At 29.3% G+C, this 16,745-nt stretch overlaps 1 protein-coding gene across 1 annotated transcript; it reads right to left on the bottom strand.

The window, feature by feature from the left end:
• Window positions 1–2,474: 2,474 nt before the first annotated feature.
• On the bottom strand, window positions 2,475–16,250 carry LOC107167115 (podocan). Its single transcript, XM_015516051.2, has 5 exons — window positions 15,751–16,250; window positions 11,065–11,259; window positions 7,715–8,467; window positions 6,276–6,844; window positions 2,475–3,351 (listed from the first exon to the last, which is right to left on the bottom strand). Exons 1-5 carry the CDS (start codon window positions 15,754–15,756, stop codon window positions 2,823–2,825), a joined length of 2,052 nt encoding a protein of 683 aa, XP_015371537.1. The 5' UTR covers window positions 15,757–16,250; the 3' UTR covers window positions 2,475–2,822.
• Window positions 16,251–16,745: the final 495 nt, after the last annotated feature.

Genomic DNA, 16,745 nt, shown 5'->3' with positions numbered 1-16,745 from the left:
GTTCAAAATTTTTTTACCGACACTTCAAAAAAAAAAATTCTCGAAAAAATCGAAAATTTCAGTGGTCTATAAATAACTCAAAAAAAGTCAAACATTTTTGAAATTTATCTGTATAGGATATCACTGACATAAACATTTGGTGAAAGTTTCAAGTATTTATAGTGATTAGTTTTTGAATTACAACCATATAAAAAAATCGATTTGTTCGAAAACTGGTTTTGCGTAAACATTCCCGTTTTTCTGTCATTTTTTTTTTTGTTTTTCTCGATTTTTTTGAAAACTGTTGGAAATTGTTTACTTTTGACCTCTATAATGCACCAAGGATATTCACTTTTACATCGGAAACCACCCCCAAAGTTTGAAATCGAAGCATTATTTCGACTAGTTATGCTGTACACACACACAAAAAAAAAAACACACACATCATTGTAAAATCAATACATTCATCACTTCGTTCAGAATCTAAAATAATCAACTACTCCAATAAAAATATATACTTATTCTTCATTCAGAATACATTAAAATGGTGTCTAAACTGTTTTTTATATAATGATGCATTTGATAATATTAGTAGAAATTATACTTATCAGCAGATAACTTGTTTAACTAAATGTAAAAAGAGTTTCTACAATAAAACAAATTTATTAGAAAAATTAAAACAACATGAAACAAAAAGATATACTACATATAATATCTATTATATCTAATATATCTCAAATCGGAAAGTACAGATTATCTTCACCATATTCGTGTGCTAAAGCCACTGCAATCTTAATAATCTAATATATAATACCGAGATAATATTTAATATTAATGAATAATGATTAATGGATCAATTAAATATACAATTTTCTATATACCTAATAATATAAAAATTATTTTAATCATTTTTTTTGAATAGTCACAACTATTTTATTTGAAAAAGCTATACGAACGGGGTTTAAGTGTTTTTTGTAAAATTAATTTGTATATTCTATCACACCGTGAAATGTATAATTTTGGGCTATTGTAAGTAGTTTAATTCTAATGACTTGTATGAGACTATACTGTAATTAATATTATATATTATTGGTGTTTATAACCGATGCCTGTAAGTAGTATCTCACACTCCATAATTGAACAAAAAGCAAGAATCGCCGTGTGCTGTTTAGTGTTTAGTTTTAGTGTGCGGCGATAAGGTGTTTAACCGAATATGTTATCGTTAACCATGTTGAGCACGTGCATTGCAACGAACAATAAAGGAAAGCATTAAAATGTTATAATATATCGGTCAACTTTTGTTTAAACAAGTCGTCAATGAGAGCTCACAGCAGGAACATATTATTAATTAGGTACCTAATAAATGTTTTTGAGTGCACAATTAACACCTAATGTAATATTTTCGGGGTGTTTATAAGAGCATGTACACGAGTATAAAACCCTGCATGTGTTATACTATATAACCTATAAGTGAACCGGGACGAAGGGTCCTGTGGAGGATAAAGAATCGTGTACCTACATGTGAATTTCGCGAAAAACGTCATTCGGGCGGCTGTAACTCGATAATGAATATACGTACATTATAATTAAGAGTACGTCAGGTCAATAGTTGTATTTTCTCTCAGACCCACACGTGAAAAAGATAAAACGTTTCAACCTAAATTTTTTTTTATGATTTTTAAGTTTTCTCATATTACAAAAAATATAGTGGATAATATTTCTGAGGGTTATATTGTATATGTTTTATATTTAATTGTTATTTGATTTTTTAGCTGACTTAAAAAATAAATAAATATTTTAAACGATTTATAAATTGCTTTGAGACAATATTTAGATTAATACGACGCATGCGCTCAAAAATATTATTATTTATCGTTTTTGTAATGGGTGATTTTAGTATAAGATTACTCGTAAATGAGTTTTGTTTACGTTGTTCGCTGGCCAAAGAGAAAATAAACTCGTGCGGTGGAATTATCTTAAATTAACAGAAGAGTCTTCGATAGTGCGCTCTCTTTGCGTTCGATTGTTTCTAAGAATTAATAAATGGATTTGATGTCAGCCAACGAGTTGTGGTGAACAGATTAAAAATAATGCGTGTTGATTATCGGCAACGTATGTATATATTATTGAAACGCCACCATAAGTAAACACGTCCATAACGTTGTAATATATTTTTGAAAGAGATAAGTTCCAAAAATTATAACAGCGATTTATATAATTTATTGGTGTACTGAATATTAACCGATCATCAACATATGTTAGATTATTTTGTTTATTTTCAGATTAATGCTTATCGTTTGTTTGTTGTTGACAATCATCGGTACACTGTATTCTCTGCTCCAAACGTTTAAACTATATAAATACGTTAGAATCGTATATGGTCCGGAAAGTACTTACGTAGGTCACACTTTAATCAAGTAAGTTAATTCTGTACCACTTTTATTGCAGAAGGGAAATAATTTGTTGTGAAAAGGAATATCATTCATACTCGAATGTACAACGCTATTTAGTTTTTTATTTATTTTTATATTGTTTGATCTCTATCAAACCAATGTATAATAATATTATATATATAATATTATAAACAAAAATTCACATTAATTACTTATATAAATTGAGATTATAAAATTATGAGAGGGTTTAATATTATGTTATATTATTTTAATATTGTACCATAATTTGTAATGTGTTAATTTACAAAACGCAACACGATTGATCAAAGTCTCGATATTGTATGGTGTATGTGTTGTAGGAGAAGGGGAAACGGGAGGTAGATGTTTTGGGAGGTTTTTTATGGGTTGGTGGGTGGGTGAAAGGATAAGGGAAAAATTGACCAAGACGAGTTAAAGCTCGGTGACGTGTAACCCGGATGGCGGCGGAAGTAGCCAGTAGACGCCACCGTAGCCGCCACCCGCGGCCGGTGAGGCGTCAGCAGTCGCCACGTTTGACACTATAGCATCGTCCGTCTGCGTGCAGCTGTGCCGCTTGCTCCGGCGTGGTTCGGGGGGCGGTTTGGGCAACATGACCGCTTCATCGTAAGAAGGCAGTTGCGACATCTTGCGCGCCGATTCTGCCGCGGCCGCGTACTCGTCGAAGTACTCATCTGGGCCCGCCGTCCCCACGCCACTACCTGACCGGTCGGGGTTGCCGTACTCGTCCAACTGCCGCCGCCTGCGCATCATCTGCCGGGTTTTCATGTTTTCGTGGACGGCCACGAATATGGCCATCAGTCCGGAAACGCACAGTATGAGTATGACGCCGATGGCCATCGAGAAGTTCTTCCGGTTGTCTCGGGCGTACACAGGACTATTGACGCACGCCACGTGCCACAGCATTCCGGTCACGTTGTCCGGACTCAGACAGCTAGGTGCCCTGAAAAACGCACAAAACGCACAAAACTGTCAAAATAATATTAATATGTATCACGCGACCGACTCGTTCGGTTCAATTGTGTTCCGAGTTCGGTATTTCCGTGAGGTGTTATGGCGTAGTAATTTTCATTCGTGAATACCAATGTAACGATTTACAGATTACTGACTCGTCATTTATGTCGCGCTCCCCGATTTAGCTTAGGTTAACAGAACACAGAAACGTAGAGTACTAGCATATATGTATATTATAAAATATAGCCAGACAGTCGAGTCTAAACCGCGGTCGTGTCCAAACACACATTGAAGCCTACCTTGTAAAAATCATTTAATAATTGTTCAGCTCGTGCTCCGCTATTCCTGTGATCTTCAATATACTACCCTCAAGAACAGGGTTACTCAGGCGATAGTGTACTATATACTATAGATATTATTCAGTTATTTAATAAATCTTGTTTTGCGTTACTATATCGTGCTCCATTGTGTTAGTCTATGAACGCAGGTCATAAGTTCCTAGGACCTGTAAAATATAACTTAGGAAACTTTATTTGTATCGATCCAACAACCCGGTTCTCAAGACCGGTTCGTGTAGTAGGAATAGCTGACCAACTACTCCTTAACTGGATAGGATTTGGTATAAATATCGACAACCACTTAGTTTTGATAAACGAAGGAGGTGTGTTGCACCAATTACCAGGGTATCTGCAACTCTCTGACCTATAGCAACTTGTAAGCGGGATGGTCAAGAGTGTGTCATGCACCCTATTCGATTGTTCTCAATGGGTCACAGTCGAGGACTCAGAGAGGTGGTGGTCAATCCATTTACAGGTAGTGGAAACCCCTGACCAAGCGGTGTCGGATATCTTAAGTGTGGTCCTCGTGACCACCGAACAATTCAGAGCACGATTTGTGGCAAGCAGTCTCTTATATGGATATGGATGGAGGTGGATCTAACTTTTGCAAGAAAGAGCAAGATAAAAGGAGAAACATTGTGGAGATCCAAATATCAGGTATGATATACTCAATGAACTTACAGGACCCAGGAAAAATGTTCACTTTCGGACGCCTAATGATTAGACGATTATTGTACTGGAAGTCAGATTTCCGAATATCCCAAATATCATTTTTTTTTTTAAATATCTTAGTATTTATAAATGAAAAATACTGTACCATAACATTTCTCAAAAATACTTAACTGTGAAGGTCAATAGTTTTCCCAAGATTATCCAAATTATCAGTTGTTAAGAGTATTATTAATTAGAGATGGACAAACCGTGACTCGCGACTTAACATTTTTACTAATATAATGATAGGTAGGTATTATTATTATTCCTGCTTTTCATATTATTATTTTTCATTGTATTAGGCGGCTCACGATTTACTTATCGTTATCCATCCCTGTATAAGTCTACTTTCATAATCTTTATTGATTTCACATTTTCACCTGCTGATTTCGTTCATATCAGACATTTATTTTTATTTGTTACAATAGAGAGATTCAATTTTAAATTATTGATTTTCTTACACATTATTACTTTCGATTATCTTTAAATTTAATGAATAAACTTCAAATTTATGGAATTTTCCTTACCTTAAAATATAATAACTTATAATTTAGCGTTTATGTTTAAAATAATATTAAGTACAAATAATTTTCATTAGTTTAATGATAGATATTTATACACTTGTAGATTAATAAATTATCATGATAAATCTAAGCTATTAAATGAAAATGTTAACTTATGTTTAAAAAAAACTAGTTTTTGAGATATTTTCTATTGTCTAATTTTAAAACATATCAGAAAAATATTAAATAAAAAATAATAATTTGTTGTATAAGAAATCAATAATATACAATGCATGATTGGTACAGCAATTATTATTGCATATCTTATAACTTTTAAATATATTAATATATTTTTAGCATTATATTGCTTTGATTAATTTTGTGAGCTTGATTAAATAAAAGACATCCTATTCAGGATGCCGCGCATTTATCCACAAAAGTACATTTCACAGTAATGGTCGTAAACATTTTCATTTGAATGGAATTTGATAGATACAAAATGCCGCATTGGATAAGAAACTCAGAAAGCAGAAACTGAAAGCGTTATAAATATATAACGCTTCAACCAAAGATGATCGGCTAATAACTAGATTTGATTGATGTCAAATAGATATTGCTAGAGATAAAATACCCGGCTGATAAAAATTTTTTTTCAAAAAATAAAACCATGAGTCAGAACTTTTGAAATTCATACATACAGGATTGTCTTACGATGATCTGACATATAGAATAACTTTTGTTGTATTCATTATTTAAAATTTTTTTCTATATTATTCATAGACATTTGCGATACATTTTTTGTTTTTTAAAACTGAAAATGAAAAACTTAAACATAGATAAAATTTATTTTTGATAAATTCAAAATAGCCTATTTGTGAATCTGATTATAAGAACAATACATTTTGATGGTAAAAAGATTTATCTAAGGTTAGGTTAGGTAATTTTTTTTTATATATATATATTATATAATAACATTATAGTCAACATTATATATTAGAGAACGAAAGTATGTAACCAAACTTGCAAAAATAGTTCATAAAAAGTGATATTATTATTATGTGTCATGTGTGTAGTTAAAAAAAAACAAAAACATTGTGTTAATTGATTGTATCATTTTTTTAATTTTTAAGGTGAATTAAATTTAAATCATGAAACTTTCATATTATGATGAATTTTAGTTCCAACAATTTTAGTCTACAATCTATTGTTTATTATTATTGATAGTTCATTCATCTACTTAAAACTGTTTATTTTTTAGTGTTTTCAGTAGAAAATTTATTATAGATTTCTTATTATTCAATAATTAAGTTAAGCAAAAATATAGTAACATTTTAGGTAAATTACTTGAAAATCACTCATACCTTTCAATTGGAGAATGTTTGGTAGTTCTGTTGGCCAGTACGGCCATGTACGCAAAATCAACACTGTAACAGTCACACATCCACGGGTTGTCGTCCAAATAAACATACTTCAGCTTAGTGCACTTATTGAACGTGCCATTTTTTAACGTCACTAAACGGTTCCCGGTTAATCTTATTTCTGTAAGATTGGGTGAGTTGACAAACTCGTACGATATCAGATGCGATATCCGACCATAGCTGAGGTCCAAAAACCACATGTGCGATGAGTTGAAACTACCTGGTAGTAACATTTGCAACGGGTTGTTGGATAAGATGAGCTCGCCAAATTTCTCTAGTTGAACGAATGCTCCGTTCGGAATTGAATGGATCCAACAGTGATCGAGGTTCAGTCGGCGAAGAGAGTTCGACTTCAGCCGTCCAATTTGAGAGATGAAGTTGTACGAAAGGTTCAATGATTCCAGCGATGGTAGTGTTGCCAAGACAGATTCCCATGAGATTTCTATTATAAAATTTTTAGACAAGTCCAAAAACAGAAGTGATGGCATGCCGTAAAATGCTAACGGGTCCACCTGAATCATAAAAGTAATACATATTTTATTGTTACTATTTCATCATACTACATGTAATTCTATAGGTACAACGACATTAGATATGCTACAGTACTGTCATCATTATAAGCAGTTGTTTTTCAGTCGTTTGATTTTGATTTACAACAATCGGGGACCATTTTTTTATAAATATCCTGCATTTATTTGTCACCTCGCTGAAAATGGATACCTACCCTGCAATCTTTCATTAAGAATTGATATTATTCCAATTGGTTGATTTTATCGATCAAAGTGAAATTTTAAATTTTACACCTTAAACAACAAATAGATATACACATAATATAGAAACGAATTTATTCTTACTTTATGAAACGAGATATAGCTAACAATTAGTAATTCGAGCAATTAAAAAGTTATTCAACCGTTTATTTGTTTCAACAATTATTTATCTGATATGGCATTTTTTTTTTAAGCAAAAATATTCGTGTATGGCAGTTTATAATTTATATTGTACCTAGAATATATGAATTCTTCATATAATTAAAATATATTTACATTTCTCATACCATTATTTATTTTTGATAATATCTATTGAGCTGTATAAATAGAAGTGGATTTTTTGAATTAATTGTGTATTATGTAATAATACATCTCCTAATAAATTATTATCTAATATTATTATATTTTCTAAAAATAAATAAAATGCTGTGAATTCTAATAATATGTGTTCAATTTGTAGATAATTAAAAATAGAATATTTTAAATTATTGTCTCAAGTAGTACACATTGAAAAGGTTTCCTATAGTTAATTTAAGTATCAGTATAGATAAAGTCACCTTAATTTTTTTTTTATTTTCAGTATTGAAAAATCTGTTGACTAATGATACGTACAGTTTCGACGTGGTTTTCAGATATATCCAAATTGATCATTTTTGTGCTATTTGCAAATTGATAAGCTGTAAGCCTCTTAATTCGGTTGCTGTTCATAAATACAGTTCTAAGATTAGACATACCATGCAAATTTGGTATGCGCACTGAACACTGTGAAATATCAAGCGTTACGAGTGATGAGGATAGTATAGCATTGTCAATAAACAGCTGATCGTTTAGGCTGACGTCCAATAGTTCGAGGTTTTTAAATCCACTCAGAGCATCATCGCTGATATGGACGAGGATACAACCACGTATGTTTAACGTGGTTATTGAGTCCGACATCAGTCCATCCAATTGCTTTAAAGGGTTGTTCGACAAGTTTAAGTATTTCAGCTTTTTGAGTCCACTGAACACAATTGATCCAATCAACGAGACGATTTGACAATAACTAACGTCTAACACCTCTAGCGATTCACTGATCAATATAGTGTTATTGTCTCGGCCAAGATCAACGAAATGATTGTTCGATAAATTTAGAAGCTTGATATACTTGTTATTGTTAAACAGTTCGCTTGGATTTATATCAGCGATGTCCATAATAGAGTTATTGCTCAAAATCAGATCTTCAAGATTCCACAAGTGATCTAAAGCAATCTTTTCGATATTTTGGATGTTATTCATAGATAGATTAAGTTTCTTGCAGTTAGTCATGTATGATACTTCGAGTGGAATAAAGTTTAATGACATGTTTGAAAAGTCTAAATTCATTAACTGAAAAATAAAAATAAAAGTCATTGTATTATAAATTATTATTATTATTCTAGAAACGTATTAAACCAGAAAGAATAAAAGAAACAGCAAAATAAAATTGTCCAGGTTCTATTAAAAAAAGTATATTGTTTTGAAAAAAACATCAATATAAGTTTTTTTCATAATATTTTTTTTATGTGGGTATTATTTTAAGTAGTAAGATACATAATATAAATAAATATTGAAAAGTTCCTCATTAATTTACATAGTTTTAAATTTGAATTACTAAAATAGGAGCGTGTTTACAATGTAATAAAGTTTTAGGAAAATATTATGTGGTATTAAATGTTTTTATTGTATGGTGGATGGTTATAATATAGGTTGGAGTGTTGCATGATAAATGATACTATTACTGCGCTGAAAAAAATGAAATATATTTAATGTTATGATGGTATAAGAATTGAAATTCAATCTTCGTTTAAATATATAAATAGGTATATAAATACCTATAACACATTTTGTGTTTACATGTTTTTAGTAATACATTTTAGTAACCTGTCAAAATTATATGCATAATGGATGGTAATAAAAATATTATTAGTAATACTTTTACTTATTTTAATATGAGTAATTGTTAGAAGAATTTAAAACATGCTCTTAATTCAAACGTCAAAGTTGATATCAATATAAAGATTCAAATACTTGAAAATCAATAACATTATATGAACATAAATTATAATTATTTAGTACTTTAAATATTTAAAGGTATAAGGATAATTTATCCATCTTGTAACATTAATTTATGACATTATATTCAGAACTTTAATATATAGGTAGGTATGTCTTATAAATTAAGAAATTTATTTATTTAGGTACCTACTCAGATTATTTTAAATTCAATAAACATATAGCAATGCATTGTATCATATTATGTTAAAAAGGTTTGACTAACTGTTGTATTAATTTTAAAAATTTAAGTTTATGGGTAATATAATATAATTTGTTATTATAGTTTATATTTTGAATAATTCAAATATAAAAAGACAAAACGAAAGTAACCGCTTTGATGTACAGTAGGTGTCGAGAATATTTTATCGTTGAGTCTTCTGAGGAGTAATTTTCTCTAATATATGTAATAAATTTTTATTCAATAATAAATCATCATATAATAATGATTCTGAGTGAAAGTTTTCTGTAAAATATTATTAAGTATATTCTATGATATATAGATATATAAAAAATATGAAATTTATTTTTCTACAGAATAACATAATCTGAAAAACGGTATAGTTCTATAAAGTAGAATGAGTTAATTTTTACCAAAAAATACATTCTAAAATCTCACCGTGTATATAAAATATAATAATATACTTTAAAGTTTTGTGTACCCTCCAATATTTTTTAAATTACAACAAAATATCTAAAATCATTCTTTTTTGTTTAATTAATATCTAATTTTTTCAAAGTTTAAACTTAAAATGTCTATAAAAAAAACTTTTGTTATTTATTTAATTTTTTGATTACAGTATGAATACTTATGAGAAATATTATAATTTTCAAGATAATTCACCCAGTAAAATCATTTAATAAACCTTTAAAGTAAAAAAAAAAAAAATACTATCATTACACTGGAATAAGAGTTAATATAATTGAAACATTTTATCATTTATAGTGATAAGAAATATTTAGTAAAAATTTCAATTATCTAAGGTCATTTTTAATCGTACCTATTTGAGTTAGGTACAGTAAAAAAATTCATTGATTTTGCGAAAAATTCTCGGTTTTATTTTTTCTGGTTATTTTGAAAAGTATTAGGTTTTTTTTTACTTTTATCCAACTAAATCCTATTTTTTTTCCAGAACCTACCTCCAGAGTTTAAATCGAATAATTTTTATTTTTTAGAACTTGTCTACAAAATAAAAAGATTAAAATATACAGATATAAAACTTACATTATCCTAAAGTAAGTTCATTCATTGCATATATTAGAATCTTAAACGAACGGATAGATACAAAAACCACATTTTTTAAAATTATTGGGTTTAACAGCTTTTTAAAGTCTTAAAGTATAATTGTAGTTAGTTTTTAAATTTTTCTACAATAATCTTGATCAGCTTTAGAAAATTTGATATGGGATTTGATCTAAACATGAATACATATATATTTTATATATATTTGTCAAGAAAAAAGTGTTCGCACTTATTTAAGTTCCCAATAGCATTTAATAATATTATTAAATACACTTTATGAGGTTCTGATAATGCTTTGATATAAGTTATCACTTTTTATCACTTATCAGTTATCAAGAATGAAAACGCAATATTTCATGATTCAACCTTGAGGTCAATCTATAGGTACAGAAAATCTCGGACAATATTATACTTCAATTCAATACTTTTGATTGCTAGAAATCTTAAGTCAAAAAAATAGATTAAAAATAAAATTTATCTAAATTAAAAAATGACTGATGTTAAAACTTCTTAAGTTTTATATATTTAAGTATTGTATTTTAACGTTACTGATAAATCAAGAAAAATAACTAAAATATTACTGGAAAAAAAAATCAAATATTGTCAATTGTCATATCGTTCGTAGAATAGTTAATTAAGTTAAGATTACTTGAGGATCCAAATCATAGTTTAGGACATCGGTGATATTGGCACCAGAACATAACATTTCAATAGAAGAGCAAACAGCACATTGTTCGGGACATATTGCTTTAGCAGTAACCACATTATCAAGCTGTTCTGGATTTGTTGTCTTCACCGTACAAATCAGTATCATTGCCAATCCTAGTTTCACTGTAAAACTAACCTGAAACGTAAAACATAAAAATCTGAAATTTTTAAATTATTATAATATTATAATTTTTTATTCCATGTACTATTAACCGTAATACTTTTTACGCAATTGTATCCAACATTAAGAACAACGGGACCATTCCATCCGTGAAACCAGATTTTAGACTTGGACTAAAGCCAGAAATAGTATGTTACAACGTTACTTAAAAGAGTTATATTTTTCTCGAAAAATATTTTAAAAGGCACTGAGCAGTAAAAGTGAATTACAACAATTCTTATAGTTTGTTATGTTATCATTTTTTTCTTTTTTTTTTTCTTTTTTATTAACAAAATAACATTTACAATCTGTACATAATAAAATACAATAAGCAAATATGTTTACAATTATAATAGTGACTTTGGATACATGAGAAGGGAAGCTATCCAGTGATAGGACCCTTTTGAGTTGAGACGTTTAGGACATGGAGTGGTGTTTCAGTTTAGGAGGTCGCGACACCAACGTCTTTTGAGGCGACGAGGGGGGTTGTTATCATTAAAAAATAAAAGTTCGTCATTTTGGTATAATGGGAAAATAAAATGTTATAAATTAGTAAAATAAGTCATTATTACCCTCAAATGTAATTTTAATATTTATATCTATCCGGGAATGTTAAATAATTTGTTTAAATTTGAGGTGATAAATTGAGTTAAGATTAAATGTTTTGAACAAAGCAATTTTTTATACAGTTACTTTTTCTAAAATTAAAAACTGCACTGTAATAGTTATAATTATTTTTAGAATAAAATAATTTTTATTGCCATAAAACTTAATACAATAACCCACTAGATTTATCCTTGTAAAAAAATGACATACCTACCCAATGCGCGAAATATTATACACCACATGCGAAGTAATCATGTGAGATTTTTAATATATTTTTATGTTTTTATTTTTATTTTTACTTTTACGAGTATAAAACAATACAAAGCAAAACAAACCAAGTATAATTAATAGGTTGATGTTTAATAAAACATTTGAATACATTCAGAATGTGATGAAAAAAAAAACATATTATATTTTATGAGTTTGAAATGTTAAAGTTCTTTGATAAAATGGCGAGAAAGAATAAGAGTTAAAAATATTTTTATCATCATTTAATGATAATATACAGCAGACGTAAACATTGTTTTGCCAACATTAAATTAAATATTTGAGTCGAGTACCTGATTGATTTGATATGCGAGTGGAAGTGATTGGGATGTTGAGTATCGTTTATTTCAATGGTCAAGAAGGACAAGAACGGGAAAATGAAATAAGCGATAAGAGGGAATATTAAATGTGGTATAATTTACTATATACAGTCCCTACTTTTGATTCATCATCTATTAAATAACGTCTTAATGCGAGTTACAAAAATTAAATTACAAAATTAAAAATACTTAAAAAGTGATAACTGATATTCAACTAAGGTACCTATCCAGAATCCAGATGTTATTAATATTTGCTTTGTTTGTTTTTAATTTAACAAAGATTTTTAAAATAGTAATAAATAGAATCTTAGCTACCTGGCAAGCTTTGTATAATAGATCTGAAAATAATGTATATATATATATTTTTTTTAGATAAATAAATACGTGTCACGAACGTGTTCTACGTGAACAGAGAATATACGGTTATTGTAACAGTGTTGTTACATATTTTTCCCTAACTAATAATGTAATTGTATAATATTTAAATTATCAATTGAACAAACACAAAAATATTCTATGATAGTGAAGTTGGTTTTAGACATACTCGTTGTAAATGACAATTTATTTATATTATAACAATTGTATGGAATTTAAATTGATGAATGAAAATGAGTGTTTGTGTAAATTTATGTTTAGAAATTTGCGTTTTCTATATTATACAGAGAATATCAAACATGATATTAAAATTAATATTGTTTTCGATATCCTTTCCCTTGTACAAAAATTATTTCTCAGAGGATGAATGAAATAAATGAGCAAACTTCTTGTGTGTATTGTTTTGTTAAATATATACATTATACAAATTATATTGATATAGTTCCATTTACTAAAAAATTTTTTAATTCTATAAAGATTCAAGTAGGTATTTATAATGTTTGATTTTAAATTAGAAATATTTAAAATAAATATTGGTCAAAATGTTTATTGCAATTTTAATGTTAGGCAGTATACTTATTTATTTAATATCGTAAAATGCAACATTTGTAATGTCATTTAATTGTCTTGCCAAAGTTTTTAATATTGTTAGCTTCACTCTATATATTCTTGTAACTGAATCGATATCACCTTGAAATGTATAAATGATTCTGATAAAGTAAATAATTATATATAATAATAGAAACATGTGTAATTATACCTACATTTTGTAAAAAGTTTTATTTATTTATTTATTTTATTGCAATTATATCAATTCGAATTAACATCATAATGTGCAAGTTGAGTACGCCAAAATCAAAACGAATAAAATTAACTTCACTATTCGCGTAGGTATATCTAGATATTTAAAATAACTTTAACTTCAAAAATTGTATTTTATATATACCATCATAAAATAAATACGTATCATATTATACAATCCCGACACGAGTTAAATACTGAAATTGAAGAGAATCGAATAAAGCAAAGAATTAAAAAGACTAATATTTACACAGTGTGTCTCGTTATCACAGGTTTAACAAGTTTATTTTTTTTTTTAACCGTTTATCTTTATTATGTTTAGCGCACCTACTCATGAATAACATTGTTCGACTGGCAACTGAAAACGGCATCGTACACGAGGCTATTCAAAAACCATTAACGCAACAAAGATGAACAACGAGTAAAATTTATATTTTTATAATTGTAATGAATTATTTTATTTAAAATTGATTAGGAATTGCGATTGATACTATTATGAAATTGAGGTAAGTTCTCGTATTAGTTTAGTTCAAGCATGTCAAACTCAAAGTATTAAGTTAGCTAAATATATTGAAAAGCTTATTACGCGGGCCGCACATGAAAATTTAATAATAACAAATATATATAAAAAAAATTTTTATTTGATTACAGTTTATCAGAAAATAAGATATTATAATAATGTATACCAAATAAGTCATGCTCTGAGAATCTAAGATCGTTTTGATACAGAATTAATATTTTATTATTTTATGTTTTGTTCACTAATATTGGTAGCCGTGGGCCACAAAAAATTGAACTGAAGGCTAGGGCTGCTACTACGGTTGCAACAAAATATGATATTTGGTTGACCCAGTGAGAAATTATTATAATTTCAGTATATTTAAATCGTTATTATAAATATGTTCTAACTTATTATTAGTCGAGATTCATAAATATATAATACATTGTATTGATCATTGATATATTTTGTATTCGGATATAATTTTAATTTTCTAATATTATATCAAAAATATCAATTTTATATTTATTTATTGTTGTTGAGCTACAATATTGTTATATTAAAAAGTTACGTAAGTCAATTTTGATTGCGTCAATTATAATAATATTAAAAAAAAATAGTGTCGGATAATCATTTAAAATTTATCTACAATGACATTATTACTAGGGTTTTCACTTGTTAAAAAGATCCATCTAGAATGTGTCTGAATTGGTAATTAAAATTTATATTAAATTTGAACGATTAGAACATAATAATAATTATGCAATTAATAATGGTCTGATTTGAATTTAACAATTAAAACTGAAATATACTTTTGATAAAAACAAATGTGACAAATTGTTTACGATCGCATTGTGAAAATTGATTTTCAGTATCAAACAATTTGAAATTCTTCAAAAACGGCTTAAAAAAAAGCCCCTTGCCAACAATGGATTTTTTTATTATGTTTATGACAATTAAATCAAAATCAAATTTACCACGGATTGGCTTATCGTAAATTTAAATTGTTTTAATCGGTTGGTAATGTACGTACGTCATACAATAATATTTTACTCATATTATTATACATGATAAAACAGTATTTTTTTTACAAATTTTAATTGTCGACAACGTTGATGCAACAATGCTTCAATTCTAGCAAGATATGTTGTTTTATCTTAATAGACATTTAGGTTTGCATCTGACAACAATTTAAAAAAAAATAAACGATAACACTTTATTATTATTCCCTCTATTCGTGGTCGTTGCTCCGAACGAATAATAAAATCGATGAAAAACGGTACGGTCGAATGGGGTAAAACAAATCTAGTACGCGTTCTAAACATAATAATGTTTTACGGTTTGTCGTGGGTGTATTATTGGCATGTCTTATACGCTGCAGGTATATGGACAACGCGACGATGTCATATAAATATTATGCTTTTGAAAAAGTTTATAATTTGTTTTTTTCTTCCGTGATAAGTTATCCTGTATGGTGGGGGGAGCGGGTTTGGTCGTGCAGTAACACGAGTCGACTTTTGGCCTGTGGGTGGATGGTGTGGTGTGGCGGGGTTAAGGGTTGTTTATTTACGGTGTACGACCGTGTCTGTGCTGCTTTACCTCCATTTTCGAAAATTCCGATGTGGTCCAGAGAATGTTATGTTCGACGGCGTGATGTATGCGGCAAGAGGCGATCAGTGTAGTCGGTTGACGGAGGCTGTGGCGGTGGCGACGGCGAGACGACACAGCGCAGAAGACGTTTGCCGGCGCACGTTTACACGACGATTATGGGCGGTGGTACACGGGGGAGACCCGAGTACGAAATATAACATCGTTCGCATGCACACGGGAAACCGGAAGAGAATACAAGTGACGAACACAAAAAACGGAGGAAACAAAATGGCCGTACAATGCGTTTCGATGATAATATTATTGTATAAGTCACGCGTAGGTATCGCGTTGTTGTAATTCAGTCTCGTTTACCACACGGCAGAGCTTGCACCACTTGGTCGGAGGAGTGTCACCAATCCATCGGCAGATAAGACTGAAAGGTTCGTGAAATGCGTATTACGGTCTAGCCAGTGAATGACACCGTTTAATTGCTCGGCGACAACTGATTAAGGAAATCGTACGAAACTCACTTGGCTGCGCCGTGTAGGGATAATGACACAATAGCCTAGCGTGATAAGGATGCGCAGTCTAACGCCAATACTCGTTATACATAATGATGTCGTCGTTTATCTTTGCTCCCGTTCGTTTATGATGATATTACGGACGCATTCGAACAATCTACGATGATTATTGTTATTATTTTTAGTGTAATTGCCGTCATGCTTTGTCCAATTCTAATAAATAACATATTATTAGAGTATCATACTATATTTTGTCTATTACGAATATTACAATATGATTTAATGATAATAATATGATACACAAAGATTATAGAAACGCCGCTAACCGTATTCCGTTGTATTGACGTGACTGGTGAAAATTATCTTCGTATGAATATCGCAATATTATACAGGTATGAATGTGTGTTCGAATGTATCCTAAATATCATATTATAATATATATATGACAAGTCTATATTATGCGTCTTTTGATCCTTTGAATTC

This window comes from Diuraphis noxia, unplaced genomic scaffold (assembly GCF_037042655.1).
Source record: "Diuraphis noxia isolate RWA-SAM2 unplaced genomic scaffold, SU_Dnox_SAM2 contig0003, whole genome shotgun sequence".
NCBI classification, from domain to species: domain Eukaryota; kingdom Metazoa; phylum Arthropoda; class Insecta; order Hemiptera; family Aphididae; genus Diuraphis; species Diuraphis noxia.
The sequence above is the reverse complement of the archived record's forward strand: the minus strand, read 5'-3'. Positions and strand labels throughout refer to the sequence as shown.